This window comes from Mus musculus, chromosome 12 (assembly GCF_000001635.26).
Source record: "Mus musculus strain C57BL/6J chromosome 12, GRCm38.p6 C57BL/6J".
Classification (NCBI taxonomy): domain Eukaryota; kingdom Metazoa; phylum Chordata; class Mammalia; order Rodentia; family Muridae; genus Mus; species Mus musculus.
In genome coordinates, this window is record NC_000078.6 from 116,567,250 (window position 1) to 116,592,146 (window position 24,897).

The 24,897-nt window shown below is 46.7% G+C and overlaps 1 protein-coding gene across 2 annotated transcripts in view; it reads left to right on the forward strand.

The window, feature by feature from the left end:
- Ptprn2 (protein tyrosine phosphatase, receptor type, N polypeptide 2) overlaps positions 1 to 24,897 on the forward strand; it is a 792,473-nt gene that overhangs the window by 81,555 nt on the left and 686,021 nt on the right. For both annotated transcript variants that reach the window (XM_011244019.3, NM_011215.2), the window contains exon 2: positions 13,150 to 13,200. In XM_011244019.3, coding sequence (XP_011242321.1) covers positions 13,150 to 13,200 — 51 coding nt within the window. The remainder of the gene's footprint in view (positions 1 to 13,149; positions 13,201 to 24,897) is intronic.

Below are 24,897 nucleotides of genomic sequence, written 5' to 3' on the forward strand. Positions count from 1 at the left end.
CACATGTGTGCATACACTCACATGTATGAACACACATACTCACACATATAAGCATGTAAGCACACATGGCACACATGCATGTGCATATACTCACACATATGAGCATGTGAACATACATACACTACACGTGTGTGCATGCACTCACACATGAGCATGTGAGTACACACAATGCACATGTATGCATGCACTGATACATATGAGCATGTGAGCACACACAACGCACACACATGGAAGCAGTCTTTTGGAACTAGGTTGGCTGAGATCAGAGTGTACTAGGCTAGCCTTACATGGGAGTGTCTCTTATCCTCCTCTGGGAGCCAGTGAACCAGAAAGGCATGACCTCATGTGATGTTACAGACAGGAAGGGGCAAAGGTAGAAGCAGGAATATCTATAACTTCCAAATATGTGTTTTAGTTTAGGATTTTTTCTTTTGACTGGCATTAATTAACTCCAGAAGACCATGAATATCCCTGTGTCTTTTATCTCCTGTACCAAATAGATGACTTTGGAAATGCAGAGGTGTCCACTATGAAGAATTAGATGTCATATAACTAGAGAAAGAACACATGAGAACTAGTCTTCAGAGAGAATTCTGCATGCACATAGATGGCAAAGTGTGAATCCATCCTGGCGGCTCTGAGTGTGGCATTAAGATGCGTCAAGAGGTGTTAAAATACAGCCTGTGTGGGAGCTTCATTCTGCCAGAGGTGCCCTGTGGACTCATTTAGTTCTATCTATCTATCTATCTATCTATCTATCTATCTATCTATCTATCTATCTCTATCTATCTATCTCTATTTATTTATTGATGATTTATATTCATGGCTAGTGGTCCAAGAGAAATGTCCCTGAATATGTGCTGAACACAGTTCTACTGGCGTCTGAGTTTATGAGATGTTATGACTTATGTCTTTCCCTGGCATTCTTGCAGCAAGTGTGTAAGGAGAGAGGGAGGTGTATTCGGCTTTTATCAAACCAAGAAGCCGAGAAGTCAAGGCTTGTTCACACTATTGGCAATACAGCATTTTGGGTATATCTTTCTGCTGTCCTGTTACAGTATCATGGGATGTTTTTATGAAGGTTCATCCTAAGGAACAAAGTCAGCTAGCCCAGATCTCTCACAGTCAAGACAGATGACTGCAGCATAATTTAATGCAGTTTCTTCAAGAGGAAACTGATAGAGTGGATGATTTTCATGTGAAGAAAAAATGTTTAGGAAGTGATTAACATCTATTGTCTCCAGAACTCATCTCCTGGAAAAGCAGCATCTACAAGACCAGTGTACAGTGGGGCATAGTGGGTGAGCAGGCCATGCAGGATGGGAGAGGAAGGGAGGGAGGCAGGATGGTACAGGGGAGAAAGACCTGTCTTTTTCTGGGAATAGGTTGAAAACTTCCAGCAAGTCAGGTGCCACCTTTTTGTCTTCTCTCATGTTCTGGCATTACTGCCCTTGGTGGCTGGTGGATGTCTTCAGTATTTGGGATGGGGAGAAGAGGGGTGTCTTAGTCATTGATCTGTTGCTGGGAAGAGACACCATTATGGGCCTGGGTACCAGAGGTTTTCCACAGAGATCTCTGGCCAGGCCTGGTGAGAGGGTTCTGGCAAAGGGAAGTGGGGCAGGGAAGCAAAGTCTCTGCCATGCCTTCCAGGTCACTTGGTAACTCCAAGCCACTCTGCACTGAGTCGGGTTGGGCTGGGCTTCTCCTTGACTATCCAGTGAGGAGTGCGGCAGGACCTCAGGTGGCTCTTTGGGAGAGCAGATCTCTTCCCAAGTGTTACAGCTCTTGGAACAAAAGACTCAGATGACGGAGTAGTTCTTGCACACCTTTAATTCCCTGGATAGGATTTATATACAGTTTTGGGGGTGATTCAAGGTTCGACAGCAGATACCTCTCATTGGCTTGGACTGAGAGCTTGGGGAAACCTTATTTGCATGTGGGAAGGCTTGGTGCTGCTTCTACTTGACTGATAGCCACACACCTCTCCTGCAAGTGTGTGTGTGTGTGTGTGTGTGTGGGGGTGCTGTGGTGGTGTAACTTCGACAGGAGCCAGGGGCCCAGGAGACATGATCGAACACCTTCTGTCCCACGTAGGTGGAAATCACCACCCATCGGTTTCCCGGGGTTCAAGACCTTTGCTCTACTGGACACCAGGCTGTCTGTGCACAGCCCACTCCCACACACCATGACCAAGGCAACTTAAAGCATTTAATTGGAGCTTGCTTACTGTTTCAGAGGTTTAGTTCATCATCATGGAGGGCATGCACCTATGTTGTTGGAACAGTTGATGAGAATTGCATCCTAATCCATAGGCTGAGAGAGAGATAGTGATCTTGAGCTTTTGAGGTTTCAAAAGCCCATGACACACTTCCTCCAACATGGCTGCACCTTCTAATCTTTCTACTTCTTTCAAATAGTGCCACTCCCTGGTGACTAAACATTTGAATATATGAGCCATTGGAGGTTATTCTTATTCAAACCACCACAATAGGTTGGGAGGCTACTCCTTACTAGTCAAACTAAGAAAAGGTAGCCCTATGTTTAGTTCTGGATGAATCACGCAGAACTGAGTAGTATCTGACCCCAGTAGCAGAAGAGACACCTGCAGGCCCAGCCAAGAGTTGACATTTCCTGCAGAAGTAGCCTTCAGGCCCAAGGCAGTCATTACCATTGCTTTGCTTTAGTCTGTTTGCTTTTAAATTTTTACTTTATGTGTATGATTGTTCTCCCTGAATGCATATCTGTACCACACCAGTGTCTGGTGCTACAGAGCCCAGAAAAGGACACCGGATCACTTGGAACTGGAGTTACAGACAGTAGGGGCTGAGAATTGAACCTGAGTCCTCTGGAAGAATAGTTAGCACTCTACTGAGCCATCTCTATGGCTCTATTTTGTTTCTTTTTGAGATGGGGCCTCGATACATGACTTACATTAACCTGAAAAATCACTTTGTAGCTTAGCCTGGCCTCCAGTTGATGATCCCACTGCCTCATTCGCCTAAACTGGGGTTACAGGTGAACATTGTGATATCTAATTGTTCAAAGGAGTAACTCAGGAAAATGTTCATCATGTTAGGATCAAATTGCAGGTGGTGTTGGTGTCCAGCTCCTTGGCTGCCTCTTGGCACATGACGATCCTGTTGGTCAACCTGGAAACTCAAGGCTCTATTTTGTTGGCAGTTGAGTTCTCTGAGCCCGGCCAGCACCCTCAGCTGGGATTCAGCCACTTTTGAGAAGAACGGCACTAGTGTCTTCTGGTTTGGAAGCCCAGGCCTCTAGGCTGTGTATACCTGTCCATTTAGGTCCTCGTTGGGGCTTGACTGTGTAGACAAGAAAGCCAGAGACGACTCCTTCAGCATAGGCGGTGACCCATCAGTTGATTGACTTTGGTGACTGCCTCTTGGCTTTTCCTCAAATGGCCAATCCTCTCCTTTCCCAGTTTAGTATAGCCCTCAAGAACGACTTCATACCCCCCAGAATGAAAGTTATCACTTACTATCCTTTCAAATGCCTCCTAGGGTTCTAGCTGTTTGGAGGCCAGCCTCATGCTGGCCTGGCATGCCATTTCGTCTTGGAGGCAGGAAGATTTGAGGCAGAGAATGATAGGCACCATTGTTGAGCTTTACCATGGGGTATCTTGCACGAATGTTTGCTGTGCTCAGTGGCAAGTAGGATCAGGGAGCATCCCTTGATTGTGCAAGAGGAAGCTGCATCTGTTCACCAGGGTCCTTTAGCCATTAGGAAAGGGAGAGGATCAGGATGGGTGAGGATGGGGAATCTTGTGGACACTAATGTCACCGGCAGTGTGTTCTGAACTCCTGTGTGCAGGGATAGGTAAGGCTGTCCCCGCAGATGTGTGACCTTTGTGTAAAGAAGTGTGCCAGGCAGTAAGCACTGTTTCCACATGTCTCTCACCCCGACAGTGCAGGAGTGATGGCTAAGTATGGCCAAGGAGTCGCCAGGCTGATGCTGGGTGTGGCCTTCTCCTCCCTTTTAGAATTGCAGTCACAGATTTTTTTTTGTCCAATCTTTTGTGGAAAGAGCAGATATTCTGACTTACAAGCATGAAGATTTCTGAGCTCACTGTGGCAGTAGCAGCTGAGCTTCTGAACTTTTAATCTCTCACTTTCCAGGATCTTACTACAAAACCAAGAGCTTGTAGTATAGACACTTATTCACCTCTGTCCTGCCTGACTTAATGCATAGGTATTTTATTTTGATAGGAACATTTGCCGAAGGATGTCTAGGTGTGAGAACTCTGAGGGTTCTGTGATCCAAATAAACTGAGCTCTTATCCTGTGATGCTGAGATAGGAGTGGTTATACCTAGGCCAGTTCCTGCTCAAGGCTTGGCTGGTGCGCTGTTCTCAGCTCCTGTGGGTATCAGGACTGGACTCTTTGTATTTGAGAAGATGCCAGAGGGTGAGGGTGTTCACAGCAGATGCAGAGTTGGCATCTGGGCCCAAGCCACTCCCTTCCTGGCTCAGAATGTCAAGGTGAGGCAATTCCAAAAGAATAATCCTCAAATCTTACTCTTACTATTTTTTATGTTCATGCAGCTCCTAGCATAGAGGTTACTTAGTACCATCCCTGGAACCTTTAGCTTTTCTACTAGGAAGGAAAGGATTGGCTTTGATGGGCATCAAGATTTGCTGCTGGCTCTGTTGGTGCAGGACAATCTTCTGCAGGTCTTGGCAGGGTTTCCAGGGCTAGAGCACAGCTATTGTTGTTGTTGTTGTTGTTATTGTTGTTGTGTTTTAAAGCTTTAGACTGATACACAACAGTCCCACAAGGTAGCTTACTATGAAGCGTGGCAGTGGTATAGTAGTGCACAGTGTAGTCTCTGAGTGCAGAGATCCCTGAGGGGTAGTCACTGTGGCAGAGGCTGGTAAGGCTTCTAAAAGGTGCAGGGCATGGAAGGAAAGAAGGCTTGCATTGTTTTACCTGTATTCTATCTGTCAGACTGTGAAGTCTCTGTGTGTTCCTGGCAAAAGGCTGAGCAGTATTGCCACATATGATGGAGGCATCATAATGTTTTCCATCCCTTCACCTATGCAGAAGAGGGAGCATAAAATTCCCTAACAGACCTACTACAGACACAGCATTATCAGGGATGCTACCCGTCAAGGGAGGTGCTCCTCTTCCTCCTCCTCCCCCTCCTCCTTCATGAGGTTTCATGTAACCCATTCTGGCCTCAAACTCTCTAGATAGCTGAGGATGTCCAGGAATTTATGATCCTCCTTCTGCCAACTCCCAAGTTCTTGGATTACAGTTATGTGCCACTAACTTGCCCACTGTTATATAGTACTGGAAATTGAAACTAAGACTTCAGTAGGCAAATACTCTACCAATTGAGATCTACCCTGAGCCTGAAGTGTCCCTAAGGGGTCCCTGGCTGAAGCCTGGGGTCTCAGAGCTAAGCCTCAGGAAGTATCAGGTACCATGATGTGAGTGAGTCAGGGTTCACAGGTTTCTTCATGTTGGTTCATGCCACCAAATGCATCAAATATAGGTTCCTATCAGGTGGACTTCACGTGGCTTCTGTGAATGTTTAACACATAATTCAGAAAACCTCCTGTGTCCCCAAGTGTCTTAGTTACTTCTCTATTGCTTTGATAAAACACCATGACCCAGATAAGTTAGAAGGTGTTTAATAGGACTTAAAACTTCAGAGGGTTGGAGTCCATGGAGCAAAAGAATGGTGTCAGGAACAGCTGAGAGCTCATAACTTGATCTATAGGTAGGAAGCGGGGGGGGGGGCAGGGGGAAGAGGGAGGGAGTGAGGGATAGATTGAGAGACAGAGAGAGAGACAGAGAGAACTAGCTCACATAATGGCTAGAGACTTTTGAAATCTTCAAGTCCACTCCCCCCCAGTGACACACCTTCTCCAACATCCCACACATTCTAATCTTTCCCAAACAGTTCTACAGTTCTATCAACTGGAGACCAAATAGTCAAACATATGAGCCTATGCGGGCCATTCTCATTCAGACTTCCACATTGAGGCTGTCAGGAATAGAGCCCTGAGCTATGGCCTCCACCTGTTTTAAAGGTGTTCCCTCCCTCCTTCTTTTGCTTGGCTGGGATGGTCACGTCCTAGCTTCTGTGTTTTGGAGGAGCTATCTCCTCAAAGGGAAAAGTTGTGGTTAAAATGCAAGAGACAGGCTGGTGAGATGGCTCAGTGGGTAAGAGCACCCGACTGCTCTTTCAAAGGTCCAGAGTTCAAATCCCAGCAACCACATGGTGGCTCACAACCATCCGTAACGAGATCTGACTCCCTCTTCTGGAGTGTCTGAAGACAGCTACAATGTACTTCCATATAATAAATAAATAAATAAATAAATAAATAAATAAATAAATAAATAAATAAATAAAATGCAAGAGACATGGTCTTCCATCCAGGGTTTCTATTGCATTCCCCCCCCCCCCCCGCACTAACATCCTGAGACTCTGGGGCCCAGGAAAGGAAGACATGCCTCCATGTACCCTTGTGAGCTGTGCTGCCCTGGGGAAGGTGCTGGGACCCAGCGGATGGTAGGACCACTAAGTTTCTGATGGTCTTTAACTAGACCTACCTTTTCCATGCATGTCTAACAACAAAGGATTGCTGGGGATTATGAAAGGCTGTGGCTGAAGTTACAGAACCAACACAGTTCAGAACCAGGGACTTTGGCTGCTTGTCACTGAGCCTCTCTACCTGACAGGTGACTGACTGTCTTGGGTGTCACCCATTCACTCTGAGTGCTGATGCTCCAGGTCCTGGCCACTAAGGGACAAGAAGATCCTTACCCAGGAAGAGTTCTCTGTGTAGAGAATACAGCACTAGCGGCTTCTATGTAAGCAAGCAGATGTGCTTGGTTTTGGAGACGTTGGGAAGAATGGGAATGTATGTGGAAGGGGCCAGAGCTGAGGATGTCCACTTATACAGGACTCCAGGAGAGTGGCAAGGAGATTTGTGGACTGATTCTGGGCACTCAGAGTGATTGGGAGTTGCTCAGTTTATCACATGCCACCATGGGAGAGAATTCCTGAAGTTTAGAACCCAGCCATGCGGTTATGGAATAGTCTGGAATGCAGGCTTCCATGTGACAGACCTCCCACGTGGGCTGCCCTTCTGAATAGCTCACGGCTCAGTTCAGATCTTTCTGTGTAAGGTGCGCACTATCATAGCTTTGAGATGGCTTCTGCTTAAAAGTCAAGAAAGCAGCTCCAGAAAAGCTGGAGTGGTCCAGGTTAATGGGAATAAACAAAACATACTTCACACTGATATTCAATACCAAAAGATCAGGCAAACTAGTCCTCATCCCAAAGATGGACACCTATCTTGGGGTCCCCTGAGTTCGAGCCAGTGGGATTTATGATCAGTGGATTTTCAACCCTTTGTGCCTCTTCAGAATCAGCTTTGAATAGTGCTTCACACAGGCTGCATTGGGCAGAGGCTCAGTTAAGAGGCTGAGAGACAAGCTTAACCTCACCATATGCCTGTCTGCAGATGGACTCTGGAGCCTCCACAGTCTCTGTGGCCCACACTGCTCCTGCAGGGTAAGGGGCAGCTCAGAGGAACAAGCTACGGAGAGGGAGGCAGAGGCACTGCCTTAGAGAAGGGGAAACACTGATGGAAAATGGATATATGAGAGTGCTTTGCTGTGTGCGGATAGCTACCATGGGGAAAACAGCAATATCGTCATTATTAACTCCTGCTACACGATCCACACACCAGATGGGGTTTGCTAAGTTTTATTTGGCTACAATACTAAATGATCTCAAAGAATTATCAGCTCCCAGTTATGAAAATTAGGTAAGAGTACTCTGGGATTCTAAGAATCCCCAGCTGCTCCGTAGGAGACCCAGAGTATCCATTCTGCTCACATGACATGCCTGAGCAGGAAAAATTTTTATTATTTTGGTGAGATAATTCAGTTTTACACTGATATATTTCTAATGCTCTCGGGTAAAAGGAAAACCTACCATGTTTTGTGATTGCAGGTTTTCATGAATCTCAGAGCAATTGCCAAAGTAGCAGGCAGGAAGGTATTAGTTCATCTCCCTCTCCACAGTGGGGAGTGTCTCTGGATCTGAGGCCATTTCTCTCTACCAAGGTTACTTTTGAGACCTAGAGTTAGGAAGGAGCTGGGAATGTGAGTACCGCACTGCTAAGTGCTGCTTTCTTAGGTGGACCTGAAGGGCCAGGTATCCTGTCAGCTAGGGAGACTGTGACTCTTTACTTGCTGTTTTACCACAAGGTAAAAGAAATTAGACTAGCTATACTGGTCTGGCTATTTGCAGAATAAACAGGTCAGTTTTCCTTTTGAGAACAACAAATGTAGCGGGACTAAGAATGGCTTTGTATTCTAAGAGGACAACGGTAATTAAAATTAAAGTTAAAAGATGAGAATGCATATGTACACATGTGTTGATACATGTACATGGACATGCCTAAATAAACATGGAATGGTGTACATATATGCACACATGCAGGTGAGCATGTGTATGAATGTGCATATGTGTTGTGTATGCATGTGCATGTAAGTAAAATGTGTGCATATATATGTGTGAGTTCCTGTGCATGTGAGTGTAGACATACCTATATCTCCATGTATATATGAACAGATGTGCATATATGTGGTAGATGTACAGCTAAGAGTATGACTGCATATATGTTTTTATAAATGCCCATGTGTGAGTATCCTTCCATGCATACACTATTCATTTATGCATACAAGTGTATTCACATATATGAATATATACCCATATGTAGTCATGTATACTCAAACACATGCATTCATGTGAGTGTGTGTATGTGTGCACATGTGTATGTATGTGCACATGTGTGGTATGCACATGTATTTGCATGCATGCTTTCAGTGTGTGCTGCAGTTCAGGAGCCGAGTGGCTATAACAAGTAGGAAAATTACAGGTGTTTTTATTTGTTTGGTGTGTGTTTATGTGTTCAGTGCTGGGGATAGGATCTGGAAAAAAAAAAAGCTTCACCATTGAGCTACATCCGTAGCCCTAGGAACTGTAGTTTCAAATGCTGGGAAGTACAGTGTGGAGATGGCTCCTGTGGGTGTTCTTTGTGGACCAGTTGCTCTCCTCAGGCAGATGTTTGGCTTTAGGTTTGGATCATTTGTGAGCTGCTGGCTGGTGGGCTGAGTTCTGCCTCTAGAGGAGCTAAGTCTCAGACTCCAGAGGGGGGGACTATCATTGGCTTCCTCTCTTTCCTCTGGGTGACTTGCCATGATAATCATTGTCATTAGGGGTCTGATATTTACAATCGAACATGTTTCTTGTTGATTTTAGAGCATAGAAAGTGGCACATAAGTTAAATTAGCATCCTGACTGGTGGCCTGAGCTAAACACTCTCCACAGCTCTGGGGATGTGTTGCTTGAACTCTTGCTGCCTCCTTTCCTTCCTCAAGGTCTTTCTGAAGCATAAGCTCATCTGGCTCCAGGAAGGAGCAGAGCTGGGTAGACGCTAGACCCAGAGCTGTCTTAGTGGAGCCAGAGCTGCCTTGCTGTAGCCAGGGCTGCCTTGCTGTAGCCAGGGCTGCCTTGCTGTAGCCAGGGCTGCCTTGCTGTAGCCAGGGCTGCCTTGCTGTAGCCAGGGCTGCCTTGCTGTAGCCAGAGCTGCCTTGCTGTAGCCAGGGCTGCCTTGCTGTAGCCAGAGCTGCCTTGCTGTAGTCAGGGCTGCCTTGCTGTAGCCAGAGCTGCCTTGCTGTAGTCAGGGCTGCCTTGCTGTAGCCAGAGCTGCCTTGCTGTAGCCAGGGCTGCCTTGCTGTAGTCAGGGCTGCCTTGCTGTAGCCAGGGCTGCCTTGCTATAATCAGGGCTGCCTTGCTGTAGCCAGGGCTGCCTTGCTGTAGCCAGGGCTGCCTTGCTGTAGCCAGAGCTGCCTTGCTGTAGCCAGGGCTGCCTGGCTGTAGCCAGGGCTGCCTTGCTGTAGTCAGGGCTGCCTTGCTGTAATCAGGGCTGCCTTGCTGTAGCCAGAGCTGCCTTGCTGTAGCCAGGGCTGCCTTGCTGTAGCCAGAGCTGCCTTGCTGTAGTCAGGGCTGCCTTGCTGTAGCCAGAGCTGCCTTGCTGTAGCCAGGGCTGCCTTGCTGTAGTCAGGGCTGCCTTGCTGTAGTCAGGGCTGCCTTGCTGTAGCCAGAGCTGCCTTGCTGTAATCAGGGCTGCCTTGCTGTAGCCAGAGCTGCCTTGCTGTAGTCAGGGCTGCCTTGCTGTAGCCAGAGCTGCCTTGCTGTAGTCAGGGCTGCCTTGCTGTAGCCAGAGCTGCCTTGCTGTAGCCAGAGCTGCCTTGCTGTAGCCAGGGCTGCCTGGCTGTAGCCAGGGCTGCCTTGCTGTAGTCAGGGCTGCCTTGCTGTAATCAGGGCTGCCTTGCTGTAGCCAGAGCTGCCTTGCTGTAGCCAGGGCTGCCTTGCTGTAGCCAGAGCTGCCTTGCTGTAGTCAGGGCTGCCTTGCTGTAGCCAGAGCTGCCTTGCTGTAGCCAGGGCTGCCTTGCTGTAGTCAGGGCTGCCTTGCTGTAGTCAGGGCTGCCTTGCTGTAGCCAGAGCTGCCTTGCTGTAGCCAGGGCTGCCTTGCTGTAGCCAGGGCTGCCTTGCTGTAGCCAGGGCTGCCTTGCTGTAGCCAGGGCTGCCTTGCTGTAGCCAGGGCTGCCTTGCTGTAGCCAGGGCTGCCTTGCTGTAGTCAGGGCTGCCTTGCTGTAGTCAGGGCTGCCTTGCTGTAGCCAGGGCTGCCTTGCTGTAGCCAGGGCTGCCTTGCTGTAGTCAGGGCTGCCTTGCTGTAGCCAGAGCTACAGGAACATGTGATGCACATTCTGTTCTCTCAGTTCTAGTGTGATTCAGGCGGAAACAGGAAGCCATGGAGAGACTTTCTTCCTATGCTTTTTTTGAGAGAGAGTTCTGGCATCTGCCATCTCATGTGATAAACACAGCTCCTCTCTGAGCTGTGTGTGTGTGTGTGTGTGTGTGTGTGTGTGTGTGTGTGTAGTTGTGCCTGTAACCCTGCCTTTTTCCAGGCCTTCCTTCAGGCATTTGATGAGGACTGAGATGGTGCTCAGTAGAGTTGCATACCCACTGCTATGCCAGGGGGCAGAGCAGAGGCACACTACCACCCCAGCCAGTCTGCCAGCTTAAGATGCCCTTTCTCCTTTTGCATCCTGGGAGGAGAGATGCACTGGGAAGCTGGGAGCCTCCCATGGCTCATTCCTTCTGGACTGCAGTGAGGGAAGATTAGAGGTCAGATGAGAACAGCCCAGAAACTGGCCAGAAACTCTCCTTAATTTTACTGCTCTCAATGCCAAGATCAGAGACGCCACATGACCACCATAGGTTAGGGCTTTTTGTGGGAGCCAGCATGCAGCCTAGGCCTACAGCTTTGAGTTCTCAACTGCTGTGTGCTCGGTGTCCTTAAAAGACTCGCTGCCACAGCTACCCTCCCCTCAAATACTGCTTAGCTTCAATGCCATGGATGAAGGAATGACCCTGGGCTAGATGAGGCTCTGAGCAGGGAGAGCATGATACAGATGAAGCAAGGTTGCTTCAGGGGTAAAGCAGTCCACACTGATACGCTAAAAATGTGCTTAAGAGGGGGAGATACCATTTTCCATGAGATTATATTATTGTTTTGAAGAAAAGGGATCTCTTAGGGTAGAGATGGCTATGATTGACTTGCTAGTCTCAAGTACAGCCAGTGGGCAGTTTGCACAGGGCTGAGTGGGTGACTGACACAGCTTACCTAGGCATGCACTTAGCGATCTCTTAGGACAAGACACCTAAGCAAAGGTCCCTGCAATCAGTGGCTTTCTCCTTTGTCGTGGGGTAATCATAAGGTTGAAAGGGCTCATGTGAATGGTGGACCCGAGTCTCCTTTGTGCTAATTGATGCTGTCACAGCCTTTGCTGAGCCTGGTGTTGTGTCATGCTCAGCCCGTGCTTGCTGACTGCTGCAGCTATAAGGATTTGAAGGTGTTAATGGTTCAGTTCCTTTGTAATGAATAATTGTTCTCTTAATTTATAAGTTGTACTCATTCACTTATTCAGAAACAAGGGTAGCCACAGAAGAATGGGAAGAAGGTACAAAGGAGACCCCAGGACTCATCCCTGAGAGGATGATACAGTCTGTAGTTGATAATCATTGTGCATGGTGGCAGGTGCCAGGTGACGTCTGACACAACTCATTGGCCTGGCCTGTGTGGAGGACTCCATGGGGGACTTTTGAGTGGGTCTTGGTCAATGCATAGGAGTTTGGCCATTGGGGAAATGTGGATTAAGTCATTAGACTTTGTATGTGTGTTCTGACATGCAAGTTCAGAGCACCCCTGGCTTTTGTGGGATCCTAACACCTCACTGGTACAGGTGTGAATATAGCATTGTGCCTCAGAGTAGGGAGGGCTCATCTGAGTAGAAAGACGTCTTTCATGTCCCCCTGATCTTGCCTGCTCTTCCCATCTTTTCCCTGTGTTCAGGGTGGCTACAGATTACATCCAGTTGCTCTGTGAGTACATTTGCTTTGGTCCCCTGTTTTATGGGAGGCTATCAGGCTCTGTTTCCACTGTGAGAGAGGCTAGCCACCTTGGTGGCTTTAGTGAAGTCTCCTCTGAATGCCTCCATTCTTTTGACACTCACCAAGCCTCTGTTTCTCTTTGCATGACCTTTCCTTCTTTGTCATTGTCCCCATGCAGAGGCACATAACCAGTCTCCATGGAGTCATGAGAAATCAGGATCTCAGAATCCTTCTTAGTGTGCACAGTTGGATTAGGTCCAGAGGTCTGGCCCATTTCTGGTATTGTGTATACTTCTGTCCATGATGCTGCTGTGAGCTCAGTCTCAAGCCCTGACTTCCCTGGGTGGGCAGTTTAGAAATGCTGTGAGGCTAGAGGGGGCATATCTGCATAGATAGATGGCCATGCCAAGGACATGGCCTCTCTCTGATGTGAACTTGAAGGCACAGGACATGCCACCAATCCTCCTGATAGACAGGTTGTCCAGATCATACAGAGGTCTGTTAGAATGGCTTCAGAATAATCCAGCACCATCACGAAGAAGCAGATCCAAGGAGTCTGTATGGGGGTGGGGAGGGTTTTTTTTTTTTCAAGCCTCCAAGGCCATTGGTTTCTCTGTCACTGACTTCTTTCTCTTCTGTCTTTTTATCTAGGATGCTTGTTTGAGGATGGCTTGTGTGGATCACTGGAGACCTGTGTGAACGGTGAGTACGGATTATGCTTGGGGCATTGCTGAAGTTTTGGATCTGTTTCTTCTGCTGTGGACTAGAGGGTGGCTTCCACACCTTTGATCTGAAGGACGCAGAGCTTTTTGTCTTTGGGTGCTAGGGATAGGGAGAGAGTTCTTACTCACAGATGTGTGTCTCAGTGCCTATCAGCCTCAGTCCCTGAGTGTAGGCCTGTTCTTCAGGAGGAAGGGGCATTGTTGGTGATGGACTCTGGTGGTAAGGAAGAAAGAATGAACCTGAGTCTAGTGTGCTGGCATTCCTCAGTGCTAGCTCTACTTGGCCCCCTGCCCCCAGCCTGTGCTTGATGCCTGCACATTTTCTGTTTTCATGGCTTCATGTTGATCTCACAGGAAGTCCTTCCTAGGGCTAGCTCCTGGAAATGTTGGATGAGTAGCTGTCAACAGGAAGGGGAGTGGCCAAAGACTTCTCAAATGAAGAAAATGACTTTGTGTGTGTTTAATGGGTGCCAAGTTCTGGGTAGTTTGCTGTTTGAACAAGGGGAGAGGTGGAGATAATGCTGGAAGGTCACAGTTATGTGTTTCAGAGTGAGACTGGGTGTGTAGTAGCCCTCTGGAACCCCAGGCAGGTTGACAAAGCACACACTCTTTCTTCTTAGCTTACTGCCTGCCCGTCTTTAGCTTGTACGTGGGGAAGGGGAGCCTCCTCCTGCAGCTGCTGCTAATTCTGAGCTGCCACAGATGCCCTCGTACTCTTAAGTGGCCCTGCATAGCCAAGGGTGCCCTACTTGCCCCAGGCCAAGCCCCTCCTTGAGTGCAAATGTCAAGCTTTGTCTGTCCGAAACACTAAACCAAGTGCTTTGGGGCCATGCCGAGGGCCAGCCCTGTGGCCTAGATCAGGAATCTCAGTTAGGGAGGACTGTATGTGTGTGTGTCTGAGCTGGCAGCAGGGGCCAGCAGGGAAGGGCAAGAGCTGGCCCTGGGAAGAAAGGAGAGCAGAATGCCAACCGTCTCCATCTCGGTTTTGTGCTTGCTTTCTGCAGGACGATTTCTGTGATGGGCCAGGCCAGGACCATGTGCCTTGGCTGGCAGGACCCTGACCCCCTGAGCTGGACTTTGTGCTGCTTTGGGGAGATAGCATTAAGTAGATTATCTTAAAAGTATCTTCTCAGCTAAATATGGTCAATTTATACTCACCAAGCTCTGATGATGAAGGACGCAGTGTGTGTGTGTGTGTGTGTGTGTTCAGTCTAACCAGAGACATAGCACTAATGACAGCAGACACAACTTTCCCTCTTCCCTCTGCAGAAAGAAAGTCTAAAAGTGAACCAGAATCATTCTTTGGTTTATTTTCTTCCCCCAACTCCAACTTGCCTTCCTAACCTTCAGTGAAAGATGCATTATTAAGATAATAGCCTTCTATTCTTTGGGAAAGAAAAGCAATTTAAATGTAAATATAGATATTCAGGTCTTGGTGTAAGGGAACAGACAGTATTTGACACCTTTTTTTCTAGTGCAGCTAGGTCTGGGAAATGGCAAGGCAGGCTGCCCAAGTGCTGCAGGCTGGGTGTTTGCTGTGGCTGACAGGAGTCCTAAGAAATATAACATCCTGTTGTTGCTGGCCTGGATTTACTGTTGTCATGGTGACTGTATAATTCATCCTGCTAGCTGGTGGAGCAGAGAGGTGTGGCCAGTCTCAGTGAAGATGGACAGGTGGCCATGGGGCAGGGTGTGGAATGGAGTCCAGGATGCCTGCATTCATATGTGGGGGGTCTCTTTAATTCATGACTCCTTTTCCTGAGATGAGGCAGGCATATATAGTCTTATTAGCTCATTAAAAAAAAGCATATAGCATTTTTAAATATAATAAAAAAATTAAAGTGCTTGGGTGGAATGAGATAATTTATAAAGAATATGAAAAGTTAAACATAGTCAGTTTAAAAAAGAAGTCATATTAAAAAGGAGAACGCAAAGGAAATGGAAAGGGCTAGGATCGCAGCTCAGCATCAGAGACCTGCTTTAGATGTACAAGGGCCTGGGTTTGATTTTTTTCAGTACTTCAAAAACAAACAAACAAACAAACAAACACACCCACGCAAGTACCACAGCAACAAAACAAACATTAGCAGGAATCTGGGGAGCTGGAGGGGGATGTGAAATGGCTCTGTACTGTGGAGAGGCTATGGCAGCACATTAGAAGTTAGGTAAGGGTATGGTTCAGCAATCCTGCTTGTGAGCACATACCCAGAAGAACTGACTTGTGCTCGAGCATTTACCCCAAAGAACTGACAGCAAAGGCTCGGAGAAGTACGTACTCACCTGCGGGCACTACAGACTTTTCCATAATATCCCCAAAATAGAAACAGTCAGAGTTTGTCCCTTGGTGGGTCGAGAAAGGAAACCTGGTCGTGTACACAATAGGCTACCCCTGACACAGAGACACCGTGCTCAGTACAATAAGCCAACTGTAGGAAAAGGCAAATCACAATTGATAATGGTATCAGAATTTCATTTATGAGGTAAATAATTTTGTGGTTGAGGGTTGCCACAGAATGAGGAAGCGTGTTAAAGGGTTTCAGCATTAGGAAGACTGAGAGCCACTGGTCCAGGGACAGCTGTCTCTACTCCTTTTGACATGAGGGAGGGAGGCAGAACATGAAGGGGAAGAGAATACAGAGGAGCAAAGCTGTCCACCTCATGGTGGATGGGAGGCCGAAGGAGACAGGGACACAGTGCACACTTCAAAGCTGCCCCAGGAGCCATTTCCTACCAAGCCCCACATTTTTATTTCTACTGCCTCTCAGTAATACCATAAAACTATGAATTTTATGTACATTGATCAGCCCACTGATCAGGTCAGAGTCCTTGGGATCCAAACATTTCTCAATGATCAACTCTAACCTATGGGACTAGTCTTAAACTAGTCTTAAAAGTGTTTTGGGTGACATTTATGAAAACCACAATATCCCACGATCAAAAGCACTGAAAAAATGTAAACTCTGAAACAGTATTTGGTCATCAGAGGAAAAACTGAAAGTGTTCTGAGTATTTTGCCATCCTGGAGTGGGCTGCAGAAAACGGAGTTTAGATTAGTCACATGGAATTTCTCACAGTGAAGAAAATCTGCTTCAAAAGACTTGGAAGTGGGTTTCCTCCCAGAACTAGTAACTCTGAATGGTGCATGTTTAGAAACTAGATGGTATGTCCGAAAATGGGATTCCAAGAGTGTGAAACAGGTGAAGCAAATTTGTAGAGACTAAAAACCAATGCTTATGTTACATCAATGGTTCAGTAAGGTGTCCCAGGGCTCCGTGAGTCCTGAGCTGTAATCTGACGCCTAAGATCCATTCTGAGAAAATACTCCACGACCCAAAGGAATCTTTCAGCACACATAATCCTTTGCAGTGATGGCTATGTTAATTCTAGACACTCTAGTGGATATATCCTGAATATTGAAATAACAATTTTAAGAAAGGTTTATTGTTTATTTACGTAGGTATGCATGTTTTGCCTGCATGTGTATTTGTGCAATGTATTCATGCAGTGCCCACAGAGACCAGAAGAGGGCAAAGGATTCCCCTAAGACAGGAGTTACAGACAGTTGTGAGCCACTCTGTGAGTGCTGGGAACCAAACTCAAGGGCCTCTGGAAGAGCAGTCACTGCTTTTAAATGCTTTGCCAGATCTCCAGCTCCAGAGAAGGCTTTTATTTATTTTTTAATTTTATAGTTACTTTTCTTGTTGCTGTGCCCAAACAGCCAACAAGAATCAAGTAGGTGAGGAAGGGTTAAAAGTGTGTGGCTCTCCATTTAAAGTACATCATGGCATCATCATTACAGTGAGGAAGTAGGAGCATGAGGTGGCTGGTTCCCATCCCACGGAATGGAGCTGCCTGAAGTCAGGGTAGGTCTTCCTACCTCAGTTAGCCTAATCTAGAAACTCCATCACTGATGTGCCTAGAAGTCCGCTATGTAGGTGATTGTAGATCTGGTTGTTGGCAGTCAGCATTTACGATGCACTTCTGTTCTATAGACGATTCAAGTATTAGGCAGGTGTTAGAAACCAAGCATGGAGAAAGTTAACAGCACTGAGTGCAGCACTCTAAGGGGGACCCAGTTGATATGGTGACCGCTGTGTAGATGGGATGGGGAGGGCTTAAAGGCACATACCAAGCTCCGGATCCTTATCTGGGTAGTCACTGTCACTTTCCTCATATGTTTATGTGTTTCAAATATTTTCTTACAGACTTTTTTTTTTTTTAAAGATGTGGTGCTTCAAATTCCAAGAAAGGGTAATTGTGATAAAAATAATATATTAACAGGTACGTAGATGCAACCCACTCAGTGACCTTCGAGCCTGCTCCTTCTAACCACCTACCAAATACCCAAGTGTTTAACACAAAACAGTTAACAATATGTGGTTCCACTTTATGGGTGCAGAACCAGCGGGCACTTCCCTCTCAAAAGTCAGGGTATGTAAAACAAATATCCTTGTGCTCACTTTGGCAGCACACGTGTTAAAATTCGAATGGTAGAGAGAATTAGCACACCTCCTGTGCTAACATGAAGCATTCCATATTAAAAGAGAGAGAGAGAGAGAGAGAGAGAGAGAGAGAGAGAGAGAGAGAGAGAGAGAGAGAGAGAAGAAAACAGCTGCTGCCTCCTCCCACTGGCCCTATGCCACACAGGTGCTGGAAGTGCCTGGCTGCGAGTGGAGGGCGTTGGAAAATTCCATCTGAAAGGTCACACTGATTGTTGGGCCATGCCTGGCTTTTACTTCATTTGTATTCTGCTCTCAGCAAGCGGGGAGGGCCCTCAGCTGAAGAAGGTATTTACTGCAAAAGGCTGAGTGAGTCATCAAAGGAGTGTGAAGGGAGAGAGGGAACTGGAAAAAGCTATACTGGAGATTAGCACCAAAGAAGCCGTTAGCAGAGGAAGACTGGAAGTCTACCCGACCCTGACAAACAGAGCATGCACTGCACACAGCCCTAGAACCCAATGGGTGAGAGAGGATGGAGTCTATAGAAGAGAATGCCCTGCGCGATGATGCTCTTTGGGGGCTCACTAGCCCTCTTCTGTACTTCAAGTATTTTTAAATTTAATTAATTAATTAATTAATTTTCCTGAATAAGCTATTTGTAATCCAGGACTCACTTAAAAGGGCATGACCTCCCCCTGCCCCGTCTCCCCTCCTGGTGGCTGACAGGATTTCTACCGCAAGTGTACTGCATTTTTCTCTTAAATTCTAATAAAATTGCCCTGCAAGTTTCCTTTTGAGTCCGTTTCTGAATTCTTTTATTAATGAAGCCAAGAATACCCAAAGACACAAGCCATTTCCTTGGTAACAAATGTTTGTGCACTTGGGTAGAAGAAATTATTTCTTTTGTCATTGCTAATGAAAAAACACAGCTCCCACCTTGGAATAAGAGATAGTTTATTCTGGAACGTAATTTAATAATCATGACCTAGGAACACAGGTTTAAGTTACCCCGAATTCGTATATTCCAATGTGAAGACAGTTTTATAGTTTTACAGAACAAAGGCAGTCATAAATTAAGACTAGTTTAAAATACACTGGCGGTTCACATCAGTGAGGCGGTTACAGCAAGATGGGGGTGGGGAGAATGAGTCTAGAAGCCTCAGACACTATCTGAGGACATTCTTAGCTTTTGAGTGGATAGAAGCTAGTGATAACTTTAATAGATTGCAGAGATGTGTGTATTAGTCAAAGCAAGGTAACACATGGAGGTGAGCAAGGACTGGCTGATCATGGGGCTAAAGCTAGCCCATGCGTAATTAGCCCCTGGGCCTGTAAGTTTCAACCCCTTTACATCACTGCAGCTCTGATTAGCCTGTCTTTACAGACACAACTCCTTTCCAGGGATTCTTGTTGACACCTCCCACCCTAGGGTCATGGCTGAGAGCAGTGCGCTAGGGGAAAAGTAAACACCTGTGTTTAATGTTGGTTTTACCTGGCCCAGGAGCCTTCAGAAGTGAACAAAGGGACAGGGAGTGCTCTAGTTCATGGGAGGACCAAAGGGTTCTGAGCTACTGTTTCCAAGGTGCTGGGTTTAATCTACTGCCTTGGTTTTTAAAAGGAAATTAGGACAATTCCTTTAGAACTCCTTGTTTTTAGAGGAAATCAAGAAACACGATTGGTTAAGGAAGGTGCATCTATTCACATCATGGCCAGACCGGAGAGGGAAACGTCATTTCCCTCACACTGCAGTTTGCAGAAATCCATGGGACAAAGGCCTTTCTGGGAAGGAGATAAAAAGAGGGAACAAGCTTAGGAACCAGTGGGAGAAGGGTCAAGAGTAAGCCGTGTGGCTGAATGTGAGCAGAACACAGTTGTTATTAGAACTTCTGGAGCAGGACTCTGGGGCTTCTTAGCTCCAATAGGGGAGGATCACCCATTCCCAGCAAACACATAGAGAAGACAAGTATGTTGGTTAACTTTCATTGTAATCTAAAAGGATTTAGGATCCTCATGGAAACACAACTGTGTCCATGAAGATAGTTTCAGAAAAGTTTAGCTAAGGGCAGACTCTCTCTGAATGTGTGTGGCACCATTCCTTGGGCTGGGGTCTTGGACTAAAGAGAGAGAGAGAGAGAGAGAGAGAGAGAGAGAGAGAGAGAGAGAGAGAGAGAGCCAGATGAGCACCATTGATCTCCCTCAGCTTCCTGACTGTGACCAAGCTCCTGCCAGCATGCTTTCCCCACCAGGAGGAACTGTGTCCCTTCCAACTCTAAGCTAAAATAAGCCCCTGTCTGGGGCCGGAGAGATGCTGTTCTTGTGGAGGGCGTGGGTTCGATCCTTAGCACTTACACCGTGGCTAACAACCTTCTGTAAATCTCAAGTTCCAGGTATCCAACGTGGGCACCTGGAAATTATTCTGTGGGCACCATATGCATACAGTAAACAGGCATGGGCATACATGTGAGCAAAACTACTTGTACACATACAATAAAATAAATAAATCTAAAAATAAGTAAACAAACCAAGCCCTTTTCTTTTGTGCTGCCATTATCAGGTTTTTGGTCGTAGCAATAAGAAAAGTAACAGTTGACCGTTTAGACCAGCACAGAAAGGAAACAGGACCACTGAGTATCCCACAGGGAATTGTCAGGATGGATAACTAGAGCCCTGTCTGCTGTGTAATGCAGTGGTCTGGGAGGGAGGTTGGAGCTGACGGCCACTCTCTAATCTGGAAAAGTCCCTGCTTGGTTAAGGTGGCTTTCTTTGTTTGCAGGTATTCCTGCCACACTAATGAAGGCAATCCGAGTTGGTGGTGTGAGGTCCTGGGAGGACAGTGTGAGTCACTGCACTAACTCCCAGTTTGCAATCATCATCGTCCAAATATAGAAAGGCCTTCCTGGTTGGTTAGTGTTTGGTCCTGGACAAAGGCTCTGGTTCCAGAGCATAGCTCTGCAGTGTCTGTCACAACACTTCCCTGCTTGTTTTTTGTTGTTGTTGTTGTTGTTGTTGTTGTTTTGTTTTGTTTTTTCTGGTTTCTTGTCAATGGCCTTCTCACCATGAACTGGAAATGTTCAGGACTAAAAGTTAGGCCTTCAGCCTAAAAACCAACACAGAACAAAGGTAGAGACTCTTTCCCTGCACTCAGTTCCTTGGGGGGCTGGTCCTAGCTAGGGGTGCTATGCAGTGATCAAAAGGAACCTGGGAGGAAAGAGTCTATCGTGCTTACATGTTCACAGCATAGTGTGTCATTAGAGGAAGTCAGGGCAGGAAGCTGGAGGCAGGAGCTGATGTGGGAGCCAAGAGAGATGCTACTTGCTGGCTTTTTCCTTGTGGCTTTCTCAGCCTGCTTTCTTATAGAACTCAGGACCACCAATCCAGGCGTGGCCTCAGCCACAATGGGCTGGGCCCTCCACCATCAATCATTAATTAAGAAAATGACTTACATGCGTGCCTATAGCCCAGTCTTATGGAAGCACTTTCTCAGTTAAGGTTCCCCTTCTCAGATGTTTTCTGTCAAGTTGTCATAAATGTAGCCAGGACAGGACCCAAGTGAGGAGTCAGTGTATTTTAATAAAAGCAACTTTAAGTCCTCATCTCATAATGATATATTTGTATGAAAATGTCACAATGAAATCCATTTTTATATACTGATGTTGACATAGAAACAGCTTTCACCTCAAAGAGAATAAGGAATTGTTTATTTTGGATTCAATCATGAGTGACCACACCCCCAAAGTACAGATCCATGTTCCGGAAAATACCATGTTCCAATGGTAACACTTCCAGAAGTGTTTTGTTATGGTTTTCATTTTTGTTTTATGTGTATGCCTGCTCTGCCTGCATGGATGCCTGTGTAGCACTTGTGTGCCTGGTGTCCATGGAGGACAGAAGAGGGACATCCAGCCTGGAACTGGTGTTACAGATGGTTGTGAGCTGCCACACAAGTTCTGGGACTTGAACCCAGGTCCTCTGGAAGAACAACTAGTGCTCTTAACCACTGAACCATCTCTTCATCTCCCTGTTTTGTGATGTTTTTATAGTAATAAAGAATCCCAAGTCAAGATATTTTTCAAATATATTGATGAGACCATCAGGTGGGTTTGTTACAGCAAAGGGGGAGGAAGTCTGGGGTGCAGGCTTCTGATGCTGTTTGATGGCATCCCAGGTCTCTGGGTTGTGAAAGCCAGTGCTCGGCTAACACATCTCAAGTTCCAAGAAGCCTTACCTAATAGTTATAGGATGGTTAGTCACAACACACAGGTGGTCCAGGGGCTGAAGATAGCTCAAGATAAGTTGTCACCAGACCCTGGGCCTGCCATATTCTCCAACCACAGATGCTCTGAGCCTTGTAGTATCTGTAACATGGACTTGGTTTTTCCCCACCCCCCCCCTTCCTCTTGGGAACCTCATTCATACTCACTAACAAACAAAACACAGAACAGAACTGGGTAGATGGTTTAGTGGCATTAAGACCAGTGTTCAGATCCCCAGAGCCCATGTAACAGCTAGGCACAGTAGAGCTTTCCTGCAGCTCCAGGGCGTATGTGTTGGGAAGGGTGACAGAAGGATCCCAGGGCTTTCTTAGATAGCCAGTCTCGCTGAAACCACAAGCTTCAAGCTCACTGAGAGACCTTGCCTCAAAACAAACAGACAAACAAACAAACAAACAAACAAGGTAGAGAAAACACCATTGGCCTTCCACACATATGTATAGCACACATGTGTGCACACACACTCACACATACTCACACACTCACAAAAACACACTCACACACTCCTATACACTCATGGTCACGCACATTCACATACTCAGACATATTTACAGATACACACAATACACACTCTCACAAACACGCACACAAACATACAACACACTCACACACAACACTCAGACTCATACAACTTACACACACTCATACACATAGAGTGCCACACACACAGCAAAACAAAGGGTAGATATGTAGATAAAGTGTGAGTTCATTAAGGAGCCCCTTCTAATGTGTGAGATGTTGCTTCTGTTATTAGCATGGAAGGTCTATTACATTTTACAAGCTGGCTGCTATAGAGACAAGTTTTTGGATTTTGTTATCCTTTTAATCAAAGTCTTGGTCCATTTCAACAGAAAAAGTCTGAGGGATTTTAATGGATAGTGGATGTAAAATCTCCACCTATCTGGGCCTGGCAGGGTTCCGTGTCCCTGAGTCCATCCACTTGATACATACACAGCAGAAACCTTTTGCTTGGTTCCTGCAAGCCTGTTGAACAAACATTTTTTTTTCAAGAGAAAAGGGTAAGCATAAGACAGTAGAAATAGAGGCACTAGTATATTCGCTTTGAATTCAGAATCTCCATCTGTTTCTCCTGGGCCCCAGCCCATTCTCAGCCTGGAGTCACCATTATGCTACTGGCCCTACAGTGAGTTAGGGATTAGGTAAGGTGTGTACCTGAATGGAGCCCACAGCTGGAAGACGTCCGGCTTCCCTCAAAGTCCTATCCTTGTTCTTGAAAGAATCGGACTCAGTTTATTCTGAGGAAATAGCTACCATGTCCTTGGAATCTGGAAACCCATCCTATTGTTGCCTTATAAACAGGTAGTAATCTCATCATGCCACAGGGCTGCCACCATGTCTTCCCCCATGAGACCAGAACAGGGAGCGTGCCACATGGACAGTACCAGAGTCAGCCTGGGAAAGCTGCAGCTCACCCTGCTGCACAGAGGGCAGAACTGAGCATAGTCGCCACCTCGGGACTTACAGGGTTCATGCCTCCCAGGCTCCAGGCACCTTCTGACCACACAGAAAAGATTTGAATCCTGCACTCAGTCTCCTCCTCCTCCGGGTTACTGTACTTCTTCACAGCCTCCCAGTCGTCAAGTTAAAATTTCTTACTATTATTTTTTTCCCCAGTAAAACAGAATAGCTCTGGCCACATTCTGCATACCCTGGTAAATCGCACAAGCACTCAACAGACCCAGTTGTGGCTGATGAATTAAAAAATGAAAAGAAACAGGTACTTTACATCTCTGTAACCTCAAGAGGGCCGTGCAGAGAGTAAGAGCAAGGTGACCCTGCGCCTTCTGCCCAAGGATGCAATGGGTGGGCGTGCCTCTTAACTGGGTGCTCAGAGCCCAGCTACTGACTCTGAGGACTGACTTGACCACGCGTTTGGTTACATCAAGTCTAAGTCCTTATATACACCTCTCAGGTGAGAGAAAGAGATCCATGAGTCAGGTCTTGGTTCCTCCAGATGAACTTTACACCCGATCTATCCCATCTCACACCTGTGTTCCTCCACTGAGTGCCAGAACACAACAGGCCACACACAGAGATGAGTGAGCAGGACCAGGTCAGCACACACCCTGCCCTCCTCAGCTTTCTCCCTGTTTCCAAGAAGATGGCTGCTGTCCTCAGAGGATGTTCAGAGTGGCCCTGGCTGCCTGTCCCGCACAGCTGTCCCTTTTTATACATAGTGTCAGTGTTCATGGGGGATTAGCTCTCTTTCCTTAAGATCTCACTCGGTATGAAGTTCCTTATGAACCAGGGCCCCATGGTTACTGGTGCAGGAAATTGCAGCTTTAATGTCTATCCGAGGAAGAGGAAAAGAGCTTAGGTGGGAGATCTCTCTGGGTCTAGTATCTCACAGCTCCTAAGTTGTCCCCTGGACTCTGTAGCATGTGAAGCCCTAGAACTTTGGCATGCAGACATCTGGAGCACATCTGGAGCGTCAGAGCTGAAGATGCTTGGGAAGATAAAGTATGGGCACCGAGTAACATTCTGTTTGTTAACACCCGGCATGACTTTTAAGAGTTGCAGTTGTTAGCCGGACATGGTGGCGCACGCCTTTCATCCCAGCACTCGGGGGTGGGCAGAGGCAGGCCTGGTCTACAAAGTGAGTCCCACTTTGGCCAGGGCTACACAGAGAAACCCTGTCTCGAAAAACCAAAAAAAAAAAAAAAAAGAAGAGTTGCACTTGTTATTTTACTTGAGTTTGTAACAAAATAACCTGTCAAAAGCAACATAAAGGGGTAAGTTTATTTTGCTTTATAGCTTGAGGACACACCCCACTGTGGTGGAGAGTGTAGTGGAGAGCCACAGGGGCAGCTGGGCACCCTGTGGCTACAGTCAGGAAGCTGAGGAGGGAACTCCAATGCTCCAATGCTTTCTCCCTTTTCACTCAGTCTGGAACCACAGCACATGGGGAGAGTCCCACCCACATTCAGGATGAGTCCTCCCTCCTCA